Source organism: Phasianus colchicus, chromosome 2 (genome assembly GCF_987193195.1).
Source record: "Phasianus colchicus chromosome 2, bPhaCol1.hap1.1, whole genome shotgun sequence".
Classification (NCBI taxonomy): domain Eukaryota; kingdom Metazoa; phylum Chordata; class Aves; order Galliformes; family Phasianidae; genus Phasianus; species Phasianus colchicus.
Genome location: NC_143437.1, coordinates 86,805,721 through 86,833,179, shown reverse-complemented (window position 1 = coordinate 86,833,179; position 27,459 = coordinate 86,805,721). Strand labels below are relative to the sequence as shown.

Here is a 27,459-nt window from a genome sequence, read left to right as displayed (position 1 = left end):
GCGCTCCCCGTTCCTCCCCGGCCGAACGAGAAGGCGAGGAAAAGGCGATCCGGCCGCGCACGCCGGCGGGTAGCATCCAGCCAAGTCGATAAGCTCGCTCGTCTTCCCGCGAGCTGACGGGCGTCCTCCCAGCGCCGAGCTGGAAGGAACGCCCTTTCTCATTCTTCAGGCAACATCTGCTACCGCCACCCACCCCGCCCGGCCTCCGCGCACCGCTCGGCCGCGGCGGGAGGAGGTGCCCGGCCCTGCTGCTCGCTGCCCCCCGCAGGGCGGCCTCGGCGCTGCGGCCGGGCCGGGACGACGCAGGGCGGGGGCGCGGGCAGCGGAGGGGCCCGGCGAAGCGCAACCAACACCGCTCGAACCGGCTCCTTTTCCGCTCCGGGGAGCCAACGTGCTCTGCTTAAGACCCACGGATAATTTGTTGACGGTACACTGGAAGCAATCTGTTCAGCAGCATAAATTAACCCGTAATGAACGGAGACCTCCACCGCCTGAGTGAGCGGAGCTGTCAGCGCAGCGACAATGCAGCCCCCGGTGTAAGGGCAGCATATGGCACTCAGTGTTACAACTTAGCCAGGGCATTAACTACAATGAGCTGAAGCGCTCCCAGTTCGGCACTGAGCAGGAGACGCTTCATGCAGGAAATACAAAAGCACCACGCCGTTTGTTTGTTCGCTGCTTTGATACAGTCAGCTACGTATTAAAATATTTAAGTCACGTGAGGCAAATTCTCCCTTCTCACGTATTCCGCCTGCTCCACCGAGCAGCCAAAACACTGTAAATCATGTCAAACAGAAACTCAGCTCTGGCTTCTCAAGCTAAAAACACGTTCTATAGCAGTAAAAGGTGGGTAAAGCATTTTTGAGATCCTGTCACCTGTGCTTATTCCCACCCAAATCAGTCACAAGCAGGTCCTCTCTGAACGCAGAGGGTGCTCTGTCACGTTATCGGGTCAGTATGCAATAGGTCCATATTTGTTACACTACAACATGATTTTATTCACATTTAAAAAGGTGTTTTACCATTTTTAAACATATTCTCTGAAAGCTTTCACATGCAGCAGTCACTTTCAAAAGCAGTAGTTCATAAAAGCTCTTTAAGTATGCTTTCTAACATAGTCCCTAACCGTAGTAAAACCTGTGGAAAGTTGGTACCCATTAGGGTGTTTGTGGGAAGTGTAATACTTTCCATTTCTCATTTGAGCATATAGAGAAATCTCTGATAATTTTCTCAACATTATCTCCACTCAAAGTGAAAACTGGAGGACGGACACTCTACACAACCAACATAAACCAATTAAACTCCTAGTTCAAGCTAATTGGTAGGAATACTCAGGCTAGCTAAAAAATCCTATAGAGTCTAGTTAGAAGACAACAACCTTTAACAACTCTTTCATTTTGAAAATAAAAGCCAAAATCAAATGAACTACATACTGATGAAATCTCTAACAGTTCTGTGTAGCTTTTGATAAGAAGAACTTCTATGATATTAAAAATAATTGAGCAAAGGTTACAAGAAAAAAAGCAATTCAGTTTCTGGGGTTTTTCTCTTTCCCAGAGAACCCAGCTGCAAATACTGCTCCATGTGCAAACATCCTGGCACTATGTGGCTACACAAACACAGGGCTCTCCTGTAGAATTCTTTTGTATTTCGCTTTTCAAGAAAGGAGACAGAATCAGTGTAACCGAACACATCTTGTCTACTGAACTTTCCCTGCACATATACATTCCATAAAGTCTTCAGGGAGGAGAATGTCTAACAAAGCTGAATTAATTTGTAATTAATTTTGTGTGTTTTACATTAATTGAGACAAATTCTTCATGTGATTATACTCTTCCTGGTGTACTTTGTGAAGTAACAGTCAAATGAAGCCTACTTCAAATGAACTCCACTGGAGATTTTTCTTGACAGAAAGCAAGTTCTATATCTGCATTGTAAATAAATACATTCTAACACTGGCAGTAAGTACTTTCAATTTAATAATTTATCCTGACTGGCAAAAGTGCATTACAAAGAAGTAATATAAATAAAACAAGTATGTATACGTGCATATAACTATACACATACATAAAATACAACTCAAAGTCTGTTTATTTTTTTTTTAAATAACTGTGCATTTTCATGTCATGCCAAGAAAGCTCTACTCTTCCACATAAAAACTGGTCCAACCACAAAAACCACCTCTGGCCCATAACATCAGATTCTTCCCCAAAGAGAATGAAGCTACCATGTGAATAAATCTATCTGCAAAGAACGTTTTGCTTTACTCCTGAGGAACAGAAGATGATTGCGCTTGACCGCAGAAGCTAAGGACATAAGGGGCTAGGCTGTGGTTTGTGGCCAAAGCCACATTTTCAGGTTGTGAGTGTTTGTGTGCGCACACAAACCTGTGAGCAAAGCACCATGAGTGGAGCAGGACTACTGAGAGCCAGTCTCCCCACAGTGTGCTGCCTCTCTGGAAGGAGCTGGAATATGAAGAGGTACACCTACTGTAATTTTGTCACCATGTGCACCAGCAGAACTCACAGAGTATTAGGAGAGCAACTTTGGATCCTACCCTCCTCCTTACTGCCCTTACATAACAAATTTTCTTATTCTGTTCTTCCTGCTTACCTATTTCCGTTCTTCCAGCGCTCCCCACTCTGCTTTTTATTACTGCAGTTGCTGTTCACTTCTTTGAATATCCCCTTCACCTTTTCATCATGTTTCACCTCCTGGTTAATGGCATTGTGCTTTCAATCATAAGCAATTCCATGACCTCAAACAGTTGTTTAATGCAAAGCACATTTCTAAGTTTACAAATACTAAAATAAATGCAATCACAGAGCACTTCTGCATATAAACATGTAGGTTTTCTTGTCTTTTTTACCTTCAAGCTCTTTGGTTATGGAGACACTATCTTCCTACATAGACCAGCCAAGGATCTCACTCCTGATGTTTGCTGGACATCTTGTTCATCATCCTTACAAAGGACAGCACTGACACCATGCATAGGAAACAACACTAGCTATGTTATTTTCCCATTTCTAAGGTGCTCTGCTATTTACAAAGACATTTGTTTCCCTTTTACATAAAGGGAGACTTGTTGTGACAGACTGACATACAATTTTAATCTAATGGAATCTCTTTGTAATGTAACCATTTGTTCCAGATTTTTGTCTCTATGTATACATTCTAAAAGATCACTCTCACTGATAGTAACTTTCAGCTGAAACGGCGCTGAAGTTTCAATGTTCAGTTTTCCTCTCTGACGTGGGTTAGTCTAAACAAGCAAAAAGCACCCTCTGTTGGGCCAAGCATGTCATTACTTTTTTTACAGGGTCGTCTTTCTGATCTTTCTGATTTGATAAACCATGTCATGGAAGCTTGTTTTATGATTAACTGCAAACTAATTTCCAAGCCACAAAAACAACTGAATTGATATTAGACTGGAATGAATCCAAAGCAGCACATAATATGGAGTACTACTATACAGCCATTAGGAGATTTATGATCTTTTTCAAACACTGCTTACACCTCTGTAATTTATAAATCTTTCCAGTGAGCACTAGAAATTCATTTTTGTATCCTAAAATATGCCAAGATCTGTGCTTCATTTCAGCACCAAAGCATAATAACAATTTACACCCAGTATCACTGCAACGTACCTTGTTTAAAATAGATAAAAGGCATATAGGTAGAACAGGCTGATGTGAAACAAGACTTCTCCAGGGTCCGCATTTAACCACTTTCACACTGATACTGAATAAAGTTGTGTTGTGGTAAAACAAGTGATAATAGTAAGAAAGAAACCTTCCTACCTTGAATGTATTCAGCTGCTGATTAATAGTTTCTGTTTCCATTCCAACGGGACCTTGTGATTCTTCATGTTCTTCAGCTCTCCCAAGCAGACTGGAAAATTCTTTTAGCTTACTGTAAAACTCCTCAACACGGTTAATTGTACCTTCCACTTGATCTTCCCTGGCTTTTGCTCTGTCTAGTAGTTTGTTGCACTGTTTATTTAATGCTTCCAAGTCCCGTTTTATACCAACAAGATCAGGAGAAGCTTCAGCTTCTGTGGCTAGCATCATTTTACAGTTTTTATTAGCATTTTCATTATTCATTATAAGATCTTCCAACTTTTTCAGGAAATGTTTTATATCCTCTCTCTGTGATTGCAGTACATCAAGATCTCTCCCCACTGGAGCCATGCTATCAAGTTCATCATCAAACTCTGCAAACTGAGAGAACATCTCTCTGATGCTGTTTTGGAAATGACCAATTCCTTGAAGTTTTGTTTCCAAGAATGAGCACCTATCTTCAACCTGCTGGTTCACTGCACTGTATTCTTGCTCCAAAGATTCAGCTTGAAGCAAAAGGTCAGAAACACCTGTTGAATCAGAAGCTTCTACTACCAGGTCTTGGGCAAGCTTTCTTACTAAATCAACATGAGGCTTTAAAGCCTGTAAAGCCTTCTGCTGGGCCTGCATCATTGTCAGGTGTTTGTTACTGAAAGACTGAGGTCCAAGCGAATCGTGAGCTTCCAGGTGCTCTTTGGCACTTTGAAGCTGCTTTTCTGTTTCCCTGGATGATTCCTGAAACTCTTTTAGCCTTTGTGCCATATTTTCCAAGCACTCCCTCTTCTTATGCAATTGTTCTGTGACCATACTCACTTTCTCATTCAGCACCTTAGTTTCTTCTTTAACAATTTCTTTATCTGTTTGACTTGCACTCAGCAAACTTTCAGCAGTATTATTTAGTAGTTCCACTATTCCATGGTGCTTATCCAGGTCCTTCTGCCAGGCCCTCACCTGAACAACAGAATTTTCTATTTCAGCAGGGTTTATGCTGACTTTTAATTCAGATAGGTTGCTTTGGCATTTCTCTATCCAGGGCTGCAAATTTTCTACATGCTGCTTGTATGTGAGTGCTTTCTCCAGACAATCTGTTAATTTACCTTGCCTTTCTTTTACCTGCTTATCCATTTCATCCCAATTACTTCTGAGTGTGGCAATTTGAGACTGTAAAGCTGCTTTATCAGCTCCTTGAGTCTTCTGTAATATACTTTCTCCTTCTGCAACAATTTTTTCATATGAACTAATCTCATTGGTCAAGGTCTTCATAAAATCTTTCTGTTCTTCAATTAGGGACTGCAAGGTCTCAAGTTTGGCTGATATAGGACGAGCCTGCTTCAGCTCTTCTTTCTTTCCATCTAGCCAGGCCTGAAAGTCCTTAGATGTTTGCTGGAACTGATGAGAAGTGGTATATGCTGACTGGAGCTGCTGAACATGATTATCTACAGATAAGACAACATAAAGGCTTATTATCAGAAACGGATTCAGTATTCAATGAAGAAATAATAATTAACAGTGATTTTATTATGAATGATCATTAGTGGGCGGAAGGCAGGTTCTCAGCATGTTAGTGTTTAACTTCAAAACAACCAGGTTTCTTGTAAGGGATAGTCTTGTATCTGTACTACAGTGTAGCAACAAGGGCATTTGGACACAATAAAGTCAGGTGAGCTTAGCTAGTTTGTGTCCACCCAAGTTCTGTTCAGGAAAATTTTGGGGGTAAAACCCATGCAGTTGTGTTTTATGATATTATAAAGTGTAAGCACAGAGAAAATCAATATGGCCTAGTAGTGCCTAACTCATGGCCAGCAGGTACTATTTGTTTTTAGGGAGACCCTTTGAAGTTCCTTGTGACCTGTGGAAATTGAAAAGCTAAAACTGAGGCAGCTCAGGAGAAAAAAGTATGATATTGCTTGCACTCTATTTCTCGCTCAGTTCTATTGCTCACAGAATAGAAAAGGCTGCACACAACCAATGCAGTTCTGCCACAGGCAGTTTTATACAGTTACCACTACTTTTTATCAAGCCATTCACTGGTGCTTACCTAAAAATTACAATTTTAGCTTATTCTGTGCACCTATGCAGTAAGTAGTTCAGTGAACAGCATCTATTTTAGCATCCTAACTGAGTAAGGATGTACCTGAAGGCAAAGATGAGGAGAGCAGCACTTCTATTATTTTAAACTCCCACCAAAACTGCTTGCTAGAGATCTGAAGGATTGTGTCAATGAAGGAACAAATCAACAAAAAAATCAGTTGTATATTGTGACATATCATTTCTGCCTTTTCAAAGCATGGAGACATTCTCCTATGTTCTAACATACTGTTGGACTGATAGACAGCTAGTATTAGGCTCAGCTCACTCAACATCTTACTACTGACGTTAAAGACAAATGTTAAAATGATGCTTTATTTTATGCCTTAATTATTTTTCTTTTAAAACAAATACTAACCTGATTTTTGCTCAATATCCTTAAATGATTTGAGGATGCCATCTAACTGCCTTGTAAGTTCTGCTTTCAAATAGTCTTCTCCAACCAGCGTTGAGAGCTCTTCACAAAGAACTTGAGCTGCATTTATACTCCTCATTTCCTGTTCTATTTCCTTCTTCATTTCTTTAGCAATCTCCAGTTGCTGTTTCACAGCATCAGGTTGTGTACTCACAGCCAGGCTGCTGCTCAGTTTGCTATCCAAGGCACTTAGCTTATCAGACAGACTTCTGAGTAGGCTTTGATACTCTGTGCTTTTCACTATAGCTTGATCAATTCGGTCACATCTGTTACTCAGTTGGCCAGTTAGGTTGTCCCATTTTTGTGCCACAGCTGCCAGCTGCTCTTTTACAATTTCATGTGAGGGGGGATGTTCACCAGGTCTCTTCAGAATCCCCTCACCAGCCATAGTTAGCTGCTCATATTGTGGCTTTCTGGTATCAAACTCTTTGAGCAGAATCTGAGAATAAAGAAAATTTTAAGAAGAATTTATTTCATGAAAAAGAAGCAAAATGCTTCTGACAAAAACTCTGTAGAATTTGTTGTATCTAAGCTACCTTCCAGAATTAATCTGAGTTTAAAAAAGCCAATGAAATAACTGCATCTTCTACACATATATTGAATGTTGTTTCCAAGCGTTTACATCAAAGAACTAAAAACTCTATGTTAATTTGCACGTCATCCAATGGAAATTGAATCAGGAGATACAAATAAACAACGATTTTTGTTAATATTACCATAATTAAGTAACTGTACCAAGTAAAATAATCACTGTTTACATTCAAGAAGTGTCTTTTTTCCTAGACAGTTTTGATATTTGTCTGAAGACAGAACTTCAAAGAAGGTGCACTGTGACATAATATTGCAGTGGATCCTTACACTACAAAGAATATTTGGATAATTCACAAAATGCCTGTCTGTGTACTGTAAGACCTTTAAAGTTCATATCACTGGTTCCTAGTATTTTATTTTTTGACAAATCAAAAGTGCGTGCAGAAGAAGAGACAAATATCATGGTCTTAGTTTACAGAGTGTTTCAAACCCTTTCTTTTAAGTCAATGAGGTTTAACTTCTGAGGACTGTTAAGTAATACATGATAATCTTATGCCAGCTTTCTAGATTTCTGAAGCATTTACAAAACACTTTTAAGTCATTTTCACACAGTATTAGAAAACATTTCATGTTTTAAACAGTTTGTTTTAATCAATATGGATATATCAACTTGAATATTATTTTTTAAAAATAAGAATGTCGTTTCTCACCACATTCAAAATCAACTGGCAGCAATATAAATATTTGAAATTAAAATTTATAGTTGCTGCAACTAATTCAGTGTTTATTTCTTCTTTCTGTGGTTTGCTGTTTCTATAAATGAACTACTCCACTTCATATTTTTCTTCTCTTTTTCACACTCGTGGCTCCATATCTACTCACAATACTACATTTCAATTGTTTCTTGTTTTTGTTAGCTACCGGTGCAGTCAAGTGAACAAAATTTCAAAAAGCCAGCTCTACAGCATAGACTGCATTTGAGGACTGACCACAAAATATTACATACACACCCAAATTAGTAGAATTTCCCAGGAATGCTTTCATTAGACTACAGAGAAATCACTGGATGGTTGAAAAAGAAAATACATCTGAGGATCAGTAACTTCTCAAAGATAAGTCCTGACCATTTTTTTCCTGTAGCTGTTCTGATCTTTCTTCAATCTCTCAGCAATTTTTTCTTGTAATCACTGTAGTCATGTATGAATCAAACTGATACTTAACTGATAAGCAAATGTAAAAAAAGAAACAAAATACAAGAACCCACACCCCACAAACAAACAAACAAAAACACAGAAACTTAAATCATTAATGCATATTGGCTATCCTTACTCACCTGAACCTGTTGCTTTTGTGTATTCAGCATATTGGGGTCAATTGATAGTGGTCCCAGCACACTGACCATTAGCTCCTTTTCTACAAGCCAGTGCTTTAACTGAGCTTCTGCTGTCTGGAACTGGGTCAGGTAATTTGAAGACTCTTCCAATTTTTGTTGTCTCTCAGATGTAACTTGATTGAGCTCTTTCCACTTGGAGTCTAACAATATAATGTTGACATATTGCATGCATGTTTTAGCAGATGGGCTGTCAGACAGCAGACTATATACAAAACATAAACAGAGCTCTCTAATAAGGCTTCTTGCTGATTAACTCCAGATGCCTTATTGCAGTGACGCGGCAAATTCATCTTCTAGCAGTCAGAACCATATACACTTGGATAAAGGTCTGCAGTTCAACACTGCCACATGCAGCATTTTCAGAACAATGAATATAGAGCATGCAGTAAAATTAGATGACAGTTATTACTAGATGAAATACCAAATTTAGCCTTTGATTCCAAAAGACATAAAAACCAAAAGGCTGTACTCTCACCTACAACTTAGGTACCTGATCTAGGTTGACTATCCTTCCTTTTTAGTCATATAAAGAAAAAGATACCTTTCCAAGGCTGAGCATAAGACTTAATTAAGGCTTCTGCTCTGCACTGCCTTCTGAAAGAGCACATCTCTTTCAAATAGCTGTACTGGGAACCTGTGGAGAATAACTGCTTAATTCAGACTTCCAAACCAGGTACCTATGAGAGGCAATGAGGATACTTCTTTATAGATATTTCAAGAGCAGAGTGTGAACTTAAGTTTACCTAGGTCAAACTGTGAGCTCTTCCACCTGTAGCAAATGGCTTCCAGAGTAGCCGTTGAGTCTCATGCCTTGGAACTTCTCACCTCACTTTATGATATTGCCAGTGCTTGCTGACTCAGCTTTGATGTTTTGCTAACAGTGCCTTTGAACTGTGTGTGTGTTATCTTCATTTTCTTGTGCCATTTCACTGTCTGTGATCCTTGTTCATTCTGTATTAGTTTCCTTTCAAAAGCTCATGGCAATTACACACTGTTATCTCAAAATCTATTGTGCACATATGGTCATTTCCTTTTTTTTTTTTTTTTTAATGTCAAAATTTATGAAGCCAGCTTTAGAAAATGGCAAAAAGCCAAAAAATAACAAAAAGCCAAAAAAATTGCTACTAGATGCATGGGAACAAAAGCATGCAGAAGAACATCATCAACAACTCAAAGTGTTCTTTATATGAAAACTGCTGTGACTTCATTTGTTAGTACCACACTTTGTAACTGAGCCATACACTGCCTGAAAAAGATAAACCCCTATAAGACATGGATTCGAGGTGTACCTTGCTTAGCTATATTTCACCTACATAAATTCAAAGATGACCAATTTTAGTAGAGTTATTCTAAATCTATCCTCTTGAAATGGGAGTTATTTCCATAGTAGGCATAGAAGGGAGTAAGATAATAAAAGAACCAATTATTGCTACAACATAAAAAGACTAGTAAGAAAATGAGTCCGAATGAGTCTGTGTTATATAATTTTACTCAAGTACCTATTTTATCCAACACTTGTCTCCACTTGGGTGCTTCAGGAGAGTTGGGGTTCTTCTCCAATAGCTCTGTCACTTTATCCTTTAGTTCCTGCACTTTATTCTCACTTTGCTTTAATTCAGTTTCAAATAGCTGCAAAATCAAGCAGTAAAAAAAGAGATTAAAGATGAACTGAAAGTTATTTTTGAAGTCCACGATACTGAGATACCAAGCATGAAAATAAAACATAAATATCTAGTGCTTACATGCTGCTTTTCTGCTATGAGTGTAAAAATTCTTTCTTTTAGCACATATTGGCTGGTCACGTTCTTTGGAATAAATGACCTGAGCTATATAAATTATGTTAATACTATTACTGTTTAATTTGAATGATTGACAGAATTAGAAGGATTCAAACAGATAAAATCCACTAGGTCTCATCATACACATGGTTAAAATCTGTTCTTGTACAGAATGCCAACTGACTAATGCAGAAATACCCCAACTAGGCATCAGTACAGAGCAGCTCACTGAAAGTTCTACTGTCACAGATCTACTGCTAGAACAGCATTAAGAAAGCACCATAGTTTAAGAGCAAACCTAGCAGTGGGACTGAGATGTCCCAGCAGTACCTTGAGAACATTTCATGCAGTTCTTACAGATAGAAGTGAAGCCTGGCGAAGGTCGCTTATATGAACATAGAACTGCTAGACTTGACACTGTGGAGTTGAATTTTAGCTATCCCTAAAAAATTCCATTCAAATAAATACTGAACAAATCTGTGCTTAATTTAGAACTCTAACTAAACGTCCAACTGCATCAAAAGGATGTCTCTTGCTGAATCACTCAGTTTTCCAACTGATCAGGAATACTCTTACCACAGTGGAGTAAGATGGTCTTGTTAGCCTTGAATAATCTTTATTACAAATAAAGGAACAAGAGTTTATCTACTTATAGTACGAGTTTTAGGGCTGAAATGTTGCGAAGTTTGAGGAATGTCAAACTCAAGGAAAATCAGTACCAATTCAGGTTCATTTTTGAGGGTGGACAACCAAGTACAAAAAAGTATACCTCAGCCTCATCAGATTCTGTCCTTATTTATCCACAATTACAGACAAAGAAAGAAATTTTCCCTTTAACAGCTACCTATTACATTTCACTTTATAGACAAACATTCACATGTAGAAATAACTGTCCTTCACTGCTACAAGCACACATTTCTAATGCTTAAACTGGTCAGAAGCTTACTGCTGATTTAGTGGTTTTCTGATATCAAATAAAAGGGGAGGAGGAGATTTTTGTGCAGCTATATGATTTAGCATACATGGCTTAGTTGCTGAAGAGAAATGCTGCCTTGGAACAGACCTAGGTCTCTGCAGCTGCAGAGTCCAGGAGATCTGTGGAGTGTCAGGGAACCAGAAACAGCTTTTGGACAGATAGACACATAATCTTATACACAATCCAGTAAACACATCTCAATCACTACAGATATCAAAAAAGTACATTGCATAATCAATACACTCTTACCTATCTAATTTGGACATCACAATTATTATTATTTTTTACATACAAAATTTCTTCTCTTTGACCCAGCGTTTCTTTTACTCCACTGGCAAAGTCTGCCAGATTTTCTCAAAGCTTGACTGACATGTTTACTGGGATCATTAAAATACTCTCTGCAACATTAAATTATGCTGAGATATGAATTGTTCAAATGGAATTGCCCCAATAATTGCAATAAAGAATATTTCTTAAAGACACATAAGTACCTTATGTTGCTCAACTTGGGCTTTAACAGCTTCACTGTCAGTTGGAGCAGCTTCCCAATCTGATGCAGTTTTGTCCATTTTTTGTAACCACTGCATCACTGAAGTTGATTCTTCTTGAATGTTTTGCATTTTTGAAAGCATACTTTCTAGTTCTGAAATCTTTTTCTTCAAAGAAACTCCCAAATCTTCGTAACTATGATTTACATCAGACATGGCTTGTTGAACACTTGTCAGTTCTGTAAGAGGAGAGATGAACAAAGACTATATTAGAGACCACATGTACTTCAAACAGAACTTAGAATTCAAGAATTTCTAAACAGTACTCTGCGTTACACCAGCTAATAGTCCCTCAAGGCAAAAGCTTCTGAACATGTTAGGAGTTAGTTCTTGTTCACTCTAAACATTCTAACAGTGCATCTGAATGACCTAATATACACTTCTGTTTGTAAGAGCTTTTCTTTCCACAGGAATCATTACTCTGATACAGGCGGGTAGACAAGTATCTTACACTCTTCCTACCTGTTGTTATTTTGGTATTTCAAGCAACTATTTTCAATTCTGCAACAGAAAGTGAAACGTACTGGACTACATTACAGATACCAGCATGACAGCCTGACATCACTACAGTCGTATCCTGCTCAGAGGCAAGCACTGTTATAAAGGTGTGTTATCACTGAAACAGCTTCAGGAGACAGAGTGCATACAAAGCAGACTGTAGTTTAGAAAAAGCAACACTGCAGATGTGGGACATGGTACATAAGTTCCTTTGTTTCTGAACAGGAGCTGGGCACACATAGTGATACAAGCGTATGTAAAATGACTGTATTTGTATATGTATATGTACGTACGCATGTGTTCATGTCACGTATGTTAACTGGTGTTAAAAAGCTTCATCTCACTACAGAGTAATAATTTTTTTCAAAAGCTATATGTTATATTAAAATAGTTATCACTCTAAATTCTTAGGTAAGTTCGTACTGATTCAGAAAACAAAGATGTGATCTTTTTTCAAAGGAAATACTGAAGGCAGGTCTTTTGAAAATTAATTTTAGTACCATCTTACTAGCCAATATAATTTCTGTAAGCAAAGATGATGTTAAATTTGTCTAGAAAAGCTTGTTGCAATACGCTGTATGCACCATTTTCAAAATATTTACATGTTTAACAGTAGTTCACAAACACACTTCTTTATCACATCCTGAAATTTTTACTTAGTGATTACTCACCTTTGTTTTTCAGAAAATCCTGAGTTCCTGGTGCTCCTCCTTCACCATTCAACACTGTGCCACCTACTGATCAAAAGGGACTAAGTCATATTCTTATCTGACCCTTTTCCCACCAAAACTCCAGCATTACATTTCCTCTTCAGAACAGCAATATATAGTCCTTCTTGTAATAACTGAAGAAACATCTGCACGCTAATCTTGTAACAAATACTTTATTTAGCTTTATATTTCTTAAGGCTGTTTTTTTGTTTTAACCTGCTCCAGCCCACCATAACTGGTATCACATATGCACAGCACATGCATAGTGTACAGGTGTGTACATGCATGCACATGTAAATATGCATACATATAATTTATGAGCAGTCTTACAGCTTACAATACTGTGAATATCACAGACAAAGGTCTTTACCCTAGCAGTGAGGCCTACTTATACCCATATGGCTAACATCAGTTTCTACTCCCAAAAAGGAATCTGTTCCCTACTGCTTACAGATTTTTACCCAACCATGTTCATGCCCTGGTGAGTGGCACTGTCTCACACTGAAACTGTGAGGAAACCACTGAACGCTAAGTAGCAAAAAAGACTGATGTGGTCATTGCGGAAAACATAACCAAAGACACAGCTGATGTAACTCCTTTACCCACTTTCAGCAGTACTGTACCACTGCACAAAACTTTCAGGACATCAACAGGACAAATGCCTATCTCATCATGAGCAAGGCTCAACATGTTCCATGCTGTTCCAGGGAAGGTGATGTGGAAACCTTACTGTTGATGTGAAGTCCTGTCACTGTCACTAATTAAACAGCATTTCAAAGCCTCTGGATCCAGGGCTGCGTAAACTTTGTGAAATGCTGTCAGACCACAGAACTGGGAGACAAAGTCACTGCGTAAAGAGCAGCCAGGAGAATAACTTCCTGCTCTCCTACACCTATGTATTCACAGATGGGCAGTTAACAGGGAAAGATTAATGGTTGCCTTGAAGAAGGCTGTGTATCCACCCCACAATACCACCTGGACAGTGAGGATCAATTAGTGGCAGCCAGAGGATGGCAAGAGAAAATAAACAGATAAGAAAAGTCACAGCCCCCAGCTAGAGCCTTGTAAATCTTCATGCTCTATTAGCTGGACTCTGGTATTTACAACTGTGATTAACTGATACACAGTACATCTCTTGCCTAGGTGGGCAAACATTCTTATCTGGAGGATTACACCTGCTCCTACATGCTGTATGTATAGAAGGAGAGAGAGGAGCAGAGGAAAAAGCATAAATATACTATGTTCCAAAATGTTCTTTGAAGATTTTTATTCCAAATTCAAACAAGGATGAAACCAGAAGTAGCTACTACAAAGAAATATGAAAAAGAAAGTGCTCTACCCTTGCCAAATAGGTATCAAATGGCAGTCCCTGTCCTCCCAGTCTCCTTTGCAAATGACCAATGAAGGCTAATGTATTTGAACTGACAAGGACTGGAAATAAATTAAAGAAGTGGCTGAAAACATGGTTATGGTCATTAAAATGCCTTAGATTCCACATGCTTTAGCTTATGGCTTGAATTAGCAGACTTGCTAGATTCTGTAAAACAGATTAATGTACAGTACAGCAATTTCATGGAAATAGATTTGCTATCTTTAAAACGTGTTCACAGGTAAATTGGTCAAAAATCCATACTGGAAGCCATTTTGGTCTACAAAACTCACTCTGGAATAAGGAGTTGATTCCTTTTCACACTGTTGTTTCAACTAGATTATAAACTAACATTAATTATGCTGTCATATTGGGATAGCACCACCGTTCTAACAAAAACTCCATGATTGTGCAAACAATTGTGTGCTTGCTTGATGTCATATGGACTAGCTATGAAAAACGTATCCCTGCGAGCAAAAATGTACAGATATGTTAGTGTTCACAAAGGTAAGGTTTATATTTGTCCTACTTGCAGATTTGGCAGATATGTAAACACCAATCAGATTAAGTCAGTTTCTCATAATCAAAAGTTTCTTAGGATCAAGATTTCTCAATCTTTTACATCAAAGTGCTTTTACACTATTTTGCCAATGTAAAGCAATCAGAATGTGTACTGAATTATTACAACAGTTAGACACAGCTGAAATGAGAATCACAGCAAACAATGGTCAGAACAGACATGGCTAATGGATTTCTTCTAAGCCATAATATTCAGAAACTTAGCCAAAAGGGTGCAGTAGTTCTTTTTTTTTTTTCTTAAGGGATTAAAGAACTCCATAAATGTTAGGCTTACCTGATTATACGAATGCATACCTGATTTTGCAACTGCTCTCAGTTTTGCAGGAGAAGTCACAGCACTAATCAGATTACATAACAATGTTCCTCTGCTGTTCATCTTCTGCAGCTCAGTTGCTTTTAATGTCCATTCATCTTTTAAATTCTATTTAAGAAAAATAAACAGTTGTACATTACAAAACTGAATTCAGACAAAGTGCTTAATGCTGAGAAAAGAAATGTTACTTGGGAATATCCTGTAGTACTGTATTGGGTTTATCTGGCAAGCCTTTGGTAATATGAGGGCTTCAGGGGCAGCCGATGGGAGAACAGGCCAGGCATTGCCCCATGTTGGACACAGCCAGTTACAGCCAGCTCCAAGATGTTCCAGACTGAGCCCATCAGTTTCTGTTATATTTAAGAACAGGGGAACAAAAATGTGCTGCAGCTGTGAGAGGCCAGAGTGAGAAAACAATGTGAGAACCAGTCCTGCTGGCACAAAACCCATGGTGTAACATGTTATTCACACTGTGGTACTTGGAGGACCCTCTGTCACGACAGGTGCGTGGTCCCTAAAAGACCATGGAGAGCCCACACAGGAGCTGGCTCCTGACAGGAAGTACAGTAACTCATGGAAATTGAACCCCATCTGGAGCACGGGAAGAGAGTGAGAAAGAAGAAGTGACAGAGTTACCAACAACCCTCTTTCTCTACCACTTGTGGCAGGGAAGAGTGAAAAGCAGCAAGTGAAAGAATGAAATTGAGCTTAGGAAGAAAGGAGTTATACAGAGCGACAGTGTTTTAATTTTGTTTTTCTATCTCACCTTCTTATACTGTTTTAAATTGGCAATTGATCTTTCAAAATTCAAGACTTTTTTGACAATGACAGTAACTGGTGAGTGATCTCCCTTCCTTACCCCGACCTGTGACTTCTCGTATTTTCTCCCCCTGTCCTGCCCTGAAGAGGTAATGAGAGCAGCTGGGTGGGGACTTGGCACCCAGCTACGATTAGCCCACCACAAGTATACCCCAACATGCAAAGGAAATGGTAATGTAAATGCAGACTTCAAGTCCAATTAGTGTGACTGCTTCTAACTTATGTCTGTTCTTTTGTTTCTAACAGAAACAGAAGCCCTCTTTTCCTTTAACTGTATTTTTCTCATCATATTACAGTGTCATACCAATGTATCTTCCAAAGGCTTCTTTAACTCTTCTGTATTCAGAGAGGGTTGTGCAGCAGGTATTCGTTCTGTTGTCTCTTTTATCCATTTCTTTAAAGATTCTACAAGTAGCTCAAAAGTATCAATTTCTTTCTGACAAGATGATACATCCTCTTCTCTATATAATTAAAGACAACAAAAGAAATTGAGCACTGAATGACAGCATTCATTCTGATATTTAAATCAACAGATATTGCTAAATCTGATATTGCTATTCCTATATTCAGTAATAACCTCAAAACTAGCTTCAAGGAGTACAGAGACAGATCTGTGAGTTTTCTGCATGAAGAGAACACATCCATCTTTGTGACATTTGGCAGAATTACAGAATCATAGGGGCTGGAAGGGACCTCTGGAGATCATTTTGTCCAATCCCCTGCTAAAGCAGGTTCCTTACAGTAGGTTACACAGGAAAGCATCCAGATGGGTTTTGAATATATCCAGAGAAGGAGACTGCACAACCTGTATGGGCAACCTGTTCCAGAGCTATGTCAACCTCAAAGTGAAGATTTTCCTCATGTTTTTATAGAACTTCCTGTGTTCCAGTTTGTGCCCACTGACCCTTGTTATGTTATTAGGCACCATTAAAATGAGCCTGACCCCATTCACCCATTAGATATTTACAAGCATTGACAAGTTAGAGGTATCATAGAGAGACAACCTCTTGTCACAGCACTTGTAATTTACTCATCTTCTACCTGAACATGATTTGATCCTAAAGCAATATGTCAGTAGTGCTGGTCAACTACCAGTCAACTACCAAATACCCAGTAGTGTGCAAAAAGAAAGCAAAGAATCGTACTTCGATCGTACATCAGATCAATCCTGATCAGATAAACCCTGACACAAGGAACTGACTCACAAGAACAAGTAGCAAAATAAACACACAGATGACTGCATAAGTGATAAAAGCAAAACAAGCATTGAAAAAAAATACTGGTGGGAGTTGTGAGTAAAAACTTTCATTTAGGAAGGAAACCCATAACACAATTCATATTACTAGCATGCAGCATTTTGATACCTTAGTAAGATAACAGGACATCTGAGAAATGTCTTAACTGGATCATTTTGGATTTTGAAGAAAGATCTCCAAGTATTTTCATAGATCAGGACCTATTTAATAACTTCTGCATATAATACACTCTTTCCCTCCTTGTGCCTAAGGAAGATATCTAAAGCTAGTGTTGTCACTGTGATTAACAATGCATGATCAGGAAAGGAATTTTCATGTCATACTTTAATGAAGTTTCAATAACTCAGTTTGCATCCTAAATGATCTGAATGAAGATTTCAACTACCTTAGAAGCAAACCTGGTTTAGACATTACAGTTTTGACAGAATCTGAAATTTTTTAGAGGAAAAAACCAATAATTTTACAAATATTATCAGAACGTGGAAAATCCAGTTTTGCTATATAGGTAAATGGACGCTATAGTAATTTCCTCAGTTTTTCTTTGCAGCCTGATTCCAAACAGTATACAAAATTAATTTGCACAAATAAGAATTTTTATTCTACCAGAGAAGGAGAAAAGTAGAACAGCTTCCTTAGTACTTACAGGACTCACAATATACTCATGAAATTTGGAAAAAGCTACTTGTCTGTAATTTAGACAGCCTGAGACAGATAAAGTAGCTACTGAAGTATTTCTATCCTGAATTGCTCTTTTTTTTTAAAATGAAAAATCCTCTCTGCATTGCAGTTAACTGAAATCTCTTGAATTGCACACAGAAGGATAGTAGTCACAATAACTGTATTTTATTAGCCTAAAAAGGTGGAAACATTTCAATAATTGTTTGACTTACTTTTCCTTTACAGTCTCCTCTACCTCTCTGAATTTTTTTGACAAAGCATTTACTTTTTCTAGTACCAATGCTTTATCCCCAGGAAGAGCATGTAAAGACAGTTCTTCAAGAAGGTTCTGCAAAGTTTCCAGGTCTTTCTTATGTTTCGCTAATTCTATACTAGCCTCCTGCAAAACACAAATATATTCTCCATGTTAGATTATGCAATCAGTTGTCCAAAATTAAATTTATTATTTTAGCCAAGCAATTGAAGCTATGAAACAAGCATGTCTTATTTATTGTTCTATCACATAAATGAGCAAGACTAGATAGACATGCACACAGTATACAAATGGAATGGTACAGTACCTGCATGTACTGAGACACTTCACTAACATCCTTTCTTGGTGCCTCAGTCTCACTGAGAGCCTGGTTTTTCTCATCTAGGAATGACTGGAGTTTTTCTGACAGATCTTCAAATAACTCCACTTTAGTCTTCAACTCCTCCATTTTCATAAGTTTTTCTTTATGCTTCTTACTTGCTGCAGAAAAACGTCCAGCAAGTTCACTCATTTTGGCTTGCAGTGAAGATGCAGTGGATGGATCTGCTGTTTCCATGAACTTCTTCACTTTGTCATTCATAGTGTTTATACTGCTTTGACGACCTGCAATGTCTTGTTCTAGCATCTGAAACAAGTAAAAAACTACTCTGTATTGCTTATAGATAAATTTTAAGAGTAGAACTGGTCCACCATATGAAGCAACAACTTAGTTCAGCTGGACCAACAGCATAGATCTGTTTCAGCTACAAATATTTTTATGTACAGTTTTAGTTAATGCAACAGAATACTTCACTAAGTATTTTGACCCCATTAAGGATGACAGTAATATTTTGATTATTTCTTGAAATCTTAATACAAAAATTTCTTTCAGAGTGTGCTACTTACAATGCTTTTACTAATAATATCTTGAATAGCAGCAGAATTCAAAGGCACTTGATCTTGTTCTTCAAGGCTCTTTTCAACACCTTCCATCCAATCCAGCATTTCATCCAAGCCATCCTGCACACTTAGGGATCGAGTCAATGTTATTTGGAGCTTCTCATTCCTTTCATTCACAGACTTGGATAAATTGTCATATCTCTCCACAATATCATCTGATAAAGAGAAAATGTATTTCAAATGTTTCTGTTAGCCAAACTAAACTTTTAACTCATTTTATTAGTTCTCACAGGTAAATGTGAGTCAAAAGTTACCTGTATCAGAAGCAAGTAAAACCATTAGCTGTAATCAGTAGAAATGCATGAGGAAAGACCAGAATCAAATACAGCCAAGAAGCTCAGTGCACAAGTAAAATGAAAGAGCAGCTTACAGCAATGCTCCCAAATTTTTAGAAGCTGGTTCCCACGTGTCACACAGTTCAGCCATGACACCATGTAGCTCCAGCTTATGACAGCTGACAGTTCCCAAGAAATAAAACAGCAGGTAAAACAGTTACTCTACAGCTATGTCTCCAACTTTATTGCTGGAGCTAAACAGGTCCTAAATGATCCACCATCACGGAGCCCATCCAAACTGCAGCCTGTGGGAGACCCCAAGCAGGATCAGGTAAATACTTCCTGAAGGAACTGAGACCTATGGACTGTCCACACTGGAGCAGGTCTTCCCTTAAGGACTGTGGCCTGTGGAGTGGCTCCAGGCTGGAAAAGGGGAAAATCAGAAGGACAACAGACCAGCAGAGTGGAACAGTTACTGGCTAACCACAGCCTCCATTTCTTACTGCCCTGCACTGCTTGGTGAGGGGGTGGTGGAATTGGGAATGAAGGAGTTAAAGTGAGCCAAGGAAGAAGGCAGGTGGCAGGAAGGTGCTTTAATTTTTTGAATTTGTTTTTCAGTATCTGAATCTATTATCCAATTAGCAATAAATTTAAGTTGTCTGTTTTGCCTGTGACAGTAATTAGTAAGTGATCTCCCTGTCTTCATCTCAGCCCATGAGCTTTTCCATCACAGTCCCTCTCATCCAGTTGAGGAGGGAGAGTGACTAAGTGACTGAGCAGGACATCATGCAACTAGCCAAGGTCAGCTCACCACATAAAGATATTTGAAATCCAAAGGAAGTTTGGCTAAGCAAACTTGGAATAATTGTTTGGAAAAATTTTCCTTGAACATGAATATACCCCTACCCAGTGGAGCACTCATGTTCCTCAGCAAAATACTAAGTGTTTGACTTGGTAATCTTAAACATGGGAACTAAGCACAATTCCTCTCTCTGAAAAAAAAAAAAAAAAAAGTAAAAAATAAAATGATGCATTTTAAGTGAAAAGCATATGATCAAGCATAGGAGACAGAGCAACAATGAAGTTACGGTGTTGCAATAGCTTGTAGTTCAACAAAAATTGTTCTTGAGCAGTGACACAGATGTGGAAACTGCATTGTCTCTCTTCTAGTACCTGCATGTAGACATAAGTGATTAAAATAAGCATTAAGAAAAATAAGCATTTTACCCAGTGTTTTCTGAATCTCCTCTTTGTCTGATGCCAACTCTCCTCTTGAATCCAAAAGCACTTCAGCAGCTTTTTTAAGTTTTTCTACAGCAATTTGGTGGTTAGACACTTGTCCTTGAAGAACCTGTAAAATTCCATAATTGTTAATTACACTGTTGAATATAGCTAAAAGTTACACATGGAAGGCTTGAGATATGCCATACAAGCCTAAACGTGTGGTGGGAATAAATTAACACAATGTGTGACTTTTCAATAATGAAAATATTAACGTTGGTCTTCTGGACCATGTTTTAGTTCGTTTGCCATTGTTTTTATCTTCCATTCCACAATACTCAAATAATTTTCTTGTATGCAACTTCAAAATGCGTCTTTTGATTACTTGAAAACACTGCACTAACTCAAATGATATCCAAAAGAAAAATAAATGTATTTTTCAACTCAGCATCAGTGAAAAAGGAGAAAAACATTATCAACAGTAGTTATCACCCAGCCAACATCAGTTATACTGACAAAGGATCAGGCCGATAGTGTAGCATCAACATCGATATGCCAAAACAAAGTCATCATCTTCATAGTTCTAAAGCCGCCTGGAGCCAGAAACACTGAATTTCAACTAGATTTCTCTCTCTAACAAAAGAACATAGGTTTAGAGGATACCTGACTTAGAGGCTCAGTTCAAAGTCAGCAGAGAAACTGAGAGAACTGCTGAAAGTGGCTTTTTCTCTTCAGTGTATAAAAGCACTTCAGCATAAATAGCCTCTGAACTATTTCAGGACTCCATGTTAGTGTATGTGATAAATCTTTGTCTTGAATCACTTGAATATTGTAGAAGTTCAAAATGAAATGACCTCTCATTTTTTTTTCTGACACATGCTATCACTACAAACATACAATTCAATCCCATCTGCCACGCCAGGACAATGAAGTCATATCAGTGCATTCAGCATCGATATACATAGCAAAACACAATTGCAAAATATTTCTTGCTACCCACTCAGAATAAAATTCAGATAAAGAAGAGGAATTATCCTTTCACTTGAGAAATTTACTGTACTTGTAAAAAAAAATAAAATATCAACAAAAAACAAGACATACCAGAAAACCTTGTATGCTGATGGAAAGCAAGCAAGCTTACACCACAGTCACTGATGATTATTTTGAAGAACAGTTAATCCCCATAAAAAGATTAGACTCCACCATACTGCCAAGGCCTATGTGTAGCTGGATTATCTGCTGCATGTGTTGGCTGGAAGGGACAGCTTTAACTTGCAACACCTGACTTCTGCAGAAATACTCTGTTTTGCTTTCATTAATTGGCTTTCTTTCTTCGGTCTGCTATTTTTTCTCTTGCTTTCAATCTTTTGACACTTTGTACCCTCTCCATTCTTCCCTACTTATATTCCTCCAGTGCTCTTTTGTGTAGCAAGTAATCCACCAAGTCGTTTCACAAAAGAAACCCAATACTCAGGCCTTTTGTATTACTTGCATGAAAATTGGCATTATAAGGAATATAATTCCTTTTGGCATAAGGAACAAAAGTTTAAATGGAGCTTCAAATTGTAGTTGGTATTATTTCTATTTTTCTAGGACTTAGTAGCACAAATGAACCTCAACTGTTTCAATGTTAAAAGTCCAAAATTTACACTTTCATCTATGAAAGAACAAGTGGTTTTCTTAAGTCTTGCATAATCACTATGATTTGTCTCCTCTGATGTGTCATATATATCAAAGAGATGGGCAATTCCAGTTTGAAAGATTTGAAGGTTTGGAAGATTCTGTGTAGTCTGTGTAGTATTGCTTTTCAGACTCTTCTAAGCAAAATGGTGAAAGCATCCGTCTTCCAAGAGGCATTGACTATTGTTTATCAGTAGCAAACATACCAGACCTGCACAGACCCTCCATGTAGCACATGTAAAACAGAGATGAAATGTCTGAACAATAGCTTTGCTTACTGAAAAATGAAAAAGGAATTTGCATTTGAATTATGGTATAGACAATTGAACCTGTTTATGAAAATATAAAAGTCAGTCTAAAAATGACAGACGGTATGTAACTTTACACAAGCCATCACATTCTTTGGTTCCTAAAGCCTCCTCTAAACCTACAGTGCCTAACTAGCATTTTAACTTCATGAGCTCCATCACCATCCTGTCTTGCCTATGCCAGGATTTACATAAAGCTGTGAGTTACTCCCTCAGTGGGAAAAAAAAAAAGCCCAAAACAAAACAGTTTTTGTGTGCATTGCAAATTATCTTATATCCATTCTTAATGGGAGATGTAGCACTGGGTATAACTGGAGGGGGCAAACAGATTGCACACTGCAGATCTGGTGTGATCCCTTACTGGGGAGAATGATGTAAAACAGAAATGTGAATATTAAAAAAGAAAGGCTCAGAGGCAACAAATGGCCTTGTTCATCAGGAACTCAGTCACAAGCCCTATCCTCACAGCAAACTGGAATTGCTAAATCATTTATTAGTTCAAAAACTCCCAGATTTTACCTATTGTTTGCTAAGTGTGACAAAACACATTTAGCTTTCATCACTGCTAATGGTATTTTGGTCTTCCATTTTATTTTCACTCTAGTTCTATTCAGGTAACATTCTAGGCAGATTGAGAACTATAAACATTGCATGTAGACTTGCAAGACAAGAATTTGGCCTGCAGCCACTTGGATTATATTAGATAATCCAATTTTTTCTGACAGAAAGCAGTTCCTTTTAGGACAGAAATGCTTCTGTTTTTTAAAGCTTTTCACCTTGGTTTCTTCCAGTTGTCTTTGGAGATTTTTGGGATCCACAGCAATTGGCTCAGATAGTTGTTTGTTCACAGCTACTTCAGAGGCCTGAAGACCCGACAGAAGTCCAGATGAAGCATCTTCATAATGCTGGTATTTATCTGCCAAGTCTTTAAGGTTATTTCCAAGGATGCTACACTAAAAGAGTAGAAAACAAACATGGAAATATCCAGGCATTAAACTCTGTGTTGTATTTCATAACAATCTCAAAATAATATTCTCACGTCCTGAAATACTGCATGTTTTTTTCCTGCCATTATTCCACTGACTAACTGATTTCTGAACTAAGGTAAGACAGCTGGGCAGTTCCCTCTAGTTTGTGCTTCTCAAGAGTGATTTAGGATCAATGCACCAAAACAGCAAACTGTACTCTAACCCACTGTACTAGAATAGGATAAGCTTCAGGAAGACTTCTTGATCCTCCAAATTAATTATTTATCAGCATTATGACACCAAAAATATAGTCAGAAAAAGGCAGAAATTTACTAAAATCAGAAGGTATGTGTATGTTCATTAAAATATAGAGAACAGATTTTTGTTTTCATAGTAACTCATCTGCCTTGTAAATCCAAAATGATATAGCTCCTCCTATAAGTCCAATATTTTAGTATGCTCCTGAAATATACACGGTGAATCATCACATAAAAAGGCCAGTGGAACTATTTCAGTCTTTTCACACACAAAATCTGACCATATCAGGTCATAATATTTATAAACAGCTATTCTAAATAATATTTAAAAAGTTATTTTAAATATTTCTATTTTGAACCTAAGATACGTTGTATTTCAATATTTACATTTGGTACTTGATCACCATCTGCTGGGCAAATATGTAATGCACTCACATAAGCAACTGAAGAACAGCCTTTAGATTCAACATGCAAGCATATAAACTCGTATGTGCATACAGGTATTATATATACAAAATATACTTGTAAAAACAATCTACAACTTGAAAGATTTCACAAAACTTGGAAGGTCTCACTTTCAAATTCCGAGCTTCAAGTTCTTGATTTACTAAGACAAATCTATTTCGTGTTGATTTTGCTCTGCATATTTAGTGTCAAATACTTAAGGCACCTCTTTAGTGTCTATGCTAAATGTGTATATGTGAAAGGCAGAATTTGGCAAGTTAACCCAAGTGAGACTACAAATAAAGTTATTGAGATAGGTCTTCTACATGGATAATAGTAAGTTCTTAAAAAACCTCACAATTATATATTTACATTCACATTCAAACTAAAAACAAGGTAGAAAACTTCAACCACTCAGAGCACTAGACTAAAGCAGAACTTCTGGAAAAGCCTCTTGTGGATATGTTTTACCAGAGGAATTTTGTTAATTCCAGAGGAATTATTAGTTAAGAAGCAAAGAATTTAAAACTTCCCACAGTAATTTGTTTCATTAAAGCCCTCCTTATACAAGTTGCCAAAATCACAGTAGTCTTTCCTACTCTGTGTAAATAAAACTTACCTTAGTATAGAGAGATTTAAAACGATCTGAAGCACTATCAAGTTTATTTTGCACTTCAGCATAAGTAGCTGAAGTATCAATACCATCTTTGTCAACCTTGACACCATCTCTTTTGCTACATGACCTTGCAGCATCCAAAACTCTTTGTCCAGAAATTGTAATATACCGTAAATCACCCTTGTGAGATATAACATCTTCTGAAAAACTCTTCTGCCTTTTCAGTTTGACCATAATACCACTGAAGTCAGAAGCACCAGCCTCCAAGTTGTCGAGTTCCTGTTCTGCCTGCTGCAGCCAGGTTTCAAATTCACTATAGTCTCTATCAAATTTCTCAAGCTCTTCCCTCAGAGAATGAGTCATCTTCATCTTCCGTTCTGATTCAGCTAACGCAGTCTCATACTGAGCCTTCAGCTCTTTCATGTTCCGCTGCATCTTCTCTTTTTCTTCAGGAGAAAGGTAGTGGCCTTGCTTCTCGAGTAGTGCCTGAGCAGACTGAGTTGCTATTATCACAGCCTGCTGCTGTGAAATAATTTTCTCATGTTGAGCCTGCAAGAAAAAGTTGAAAGAATCCATGATCAGTCCTTTCTCAACTGATTTCATTACACAAGAACTGTCTTGAAATCTCTGCTGAATCTTGCTTAGAAATGATGAGTAAAAAGAAGTCCATCAAAGCGAAAAGTAGCTTTTCTAATTTTCCTGCTATTTATTTTAAAACATTTTTCAGTAATTTAAGAGAACTAGATTTCTGTGCAGCTTCAAAATTTGAAGAAACAGCCAGTGGTGATTTTAGCCAAATACGTAGTCCATGAATACTCAGTTCACTATTAAAATGTCACTGGAACTAGGAAATATGAGGATATATACTCAATAATTTATTTGTTTATTGTTTAATACCTAGGTTGACATGCTTAATGTAATCAACATTTTCCTTGTTCTCTGTCACAAAATAGAATTCATTAAGTAAAATACCCAAAGGTAGGCAACTTTTAAATCAGAAGTGTTCCACCTCACTTAAAATATATTGTAGTTGCATTTCAAATGAATAGACCAAAAGGAACGAAAGCATAAGCATTGAAAAGAGTATAGATATCTCCTTGTTCTATTCTGAGTGAACAAACATTCTTACACAAAGCTTTATTTTTAAATTCCAAGAGCACTGATTCTTATCAAATATACTTGGTCATAAAACAGAGCCTTTTGACATTAAAGATCAAGAAACATTCTATGCATGTAAATTGTTTTCAAAATCATCTAAAATAACATGACATAGGAACTACTCCTATGCTAAATAAAATTCACATTTCAAACTGATTCTTCCAAAAAATCCTGCATTGGAGGTTCTCAATTCCTATGTAAAATAGTTAATAAAGTGGACTGGTATGACTCTCTTCCCTGTCTATACTGGATAAATACCCAGTAGGCATTGGGCACAGGAGAAAAAAAAAAAAAAAAAAAAAAAAGGAAAATAAAATCATTCTGAAACAGAAAAAATGTTATTGGAAAAAAAAAACAAAAACAAAAACAAGAAAGAAAGTTCAAACTGGTACCAGTAATTAGCAGTATCAGTTTCATCTACACATTCACCAAACCACACAACCACACAAAAAAGTTCTTGGTTGCTCAAATGTAAATCAATACAGGCCATAAAATGCCTCCGATTAACTTATCTGGAAAATCTGTTTTTAAAATGCTGCACTGTGGTTTGATGTAATTCATCCTTCTGAAGCCTTTAAATAGTGTTTTAGTATCCAAGTAACCAAGGTGTTAAAGGGGTAAGAAGAAAAAACTACAATTTCAGCAAACTGTTATCTGCAGCTGTTGTAAATCAGTATTCACAAGCAGGGAATTGCATTTGGCCATTACAAAGATTTTCGAAAAAGCTTCATAAAAAGTAGAAATTTATGTTGTTGCTTTTTGCATTTTATTTTCTTGTAGTAGTAATAAAAATTTGACTGTCCTGTACAAATATCTCTCTATAAAACTTAAGAATAATAGAGTCACCATCAGGATTTTCAAAATTTGCTTTAAAAAATATGCTTTTTGTTATTTTGCAGTAAATGATCACATTGAAGAACTGACAAATTTGCAATACATTCTGACTACTGAAAATCCTATTACTGTATCACTAACTTCCCATCTTCCATTCCAAAGTCTATTAAAGAAAGGATGTGATTGAATTCACTCTTGTTGAATAAAGACTGACACACTTAGCAAACAACTTGGGAATAACTCCAGTAGCAGTACCTTGACTTTCTGATACTGTTGATTCAGATTATCTTCTGTGCTTTTCACTAGTCCATCCACCTGAGTTTCAATGTCTTGCTGAATTTCCAGCAGATTACCATTGACATCATCCTCCTCTCCTTCCAAAGCCTTCACATCTCCCTCTTCAAAGTGTGTTCCATTCTGTTCTATTGCCTGCTTAAATTTCCTGCCATGCTCTGCTTCTTTATCCACATTTGATAACCAGTCTAAGAGGTTTTCTATTGTATTTTTACTTTCTTCCAGCTGTTCTATGGCTGCAACCTACAATGAAATTACACTCTTTCAGTTCAGAAATCTTCAGGCACTACATAATAGGATATGCAAACAGACTATTTAAATCACATCAACAATAAAAATGTGTTGAATGGCATGCATTTTACTGCTTATTTCATAAAAAAAAAAATAGAACAGCAGTTTCTTAGTCACCTAAATGAAATACT

At 37.5% G+C, this 27,459-nt stretch overlaps 1 protein-coding gene across 23 annotated transcripts in view; it reads right to left on the bottom strand.

Annotated features, from left to right (window-relative positions):
- Positions 1 to 27,459, bottom strand: part of DST (dystonin) — a 297,941-nt gene that overhangs the window by 71,384 nt on the left and 199,098 nt on the right. For 17 of the 23 annotated variants that reach the window (XM_090136226.1, XM_090136238.1, XM_090136239.1 and 14 more), the window contains 15 exons: positions 26,999 to 27,280; positions 24,755 to 25,300; positions 23,243 to 23,419; positions 20,485 to 20,608; positions 18,929 to 19,137; positions 18,351 to 18,668; positions 18,003 to 18,169; positions 16,161 to 16,317; positions 15,019 to 15,145; positions 12,738 to 12,800; positions 11,512 to 11,747; positions 9,766 to 9,895; positions 8,207 to 8,406; positions 6,286 to 6,781; positions 3,801 to 5,275 (listed from right to left, as the gene is read on the bottom strand). In XM_090136226.1, the coding sequence (XP_089992352.1) occupies positions 3,801 to 5,275; positions 6,286 to 6,781; positions 8,207 to 8,406; positions 9,766 to 9,895; positions 11,512 to 11,747; positions 12,738 to 12,800; positions 15,019 to 15,145; positions 16,161 to 16,317; positions 18,003 to 18,169; positions 18,351 to 18,668; positions 18,929 to 19,137; positions 20,485 to 20,608; positions 23,243 to 23,419; positions 24,755 to 25,300; positions 26,999 to 27,280 (4,707 nt within the window). Of the gene's footprint in view, positions 1 to 3,800; positions 5,276 to 6,285; positions 6,782 to 8,206; positions 8,407 to 9,765; positions 9,896 to 11,511; positions 11,748 to 12,737; positions 12,804 to 15,018; positions 15,146 to 16,160; positions 16,318 to 18,002; positions 18,170 to 18,350; positions 18,669 to 18,928; positions 19,138 to 20,484; positions 20,609 to 23,242; positions 23,420 to 24,754; positions 25,301 to 26,998; positions 27,281 to 27,459 lie in introns of all 23 variants that reach the window. The other 6 variants (XM_090136227.1, XM_090136228.1, XM_090136229.1 and 3 more) reach the window with 1 other exon arrangement.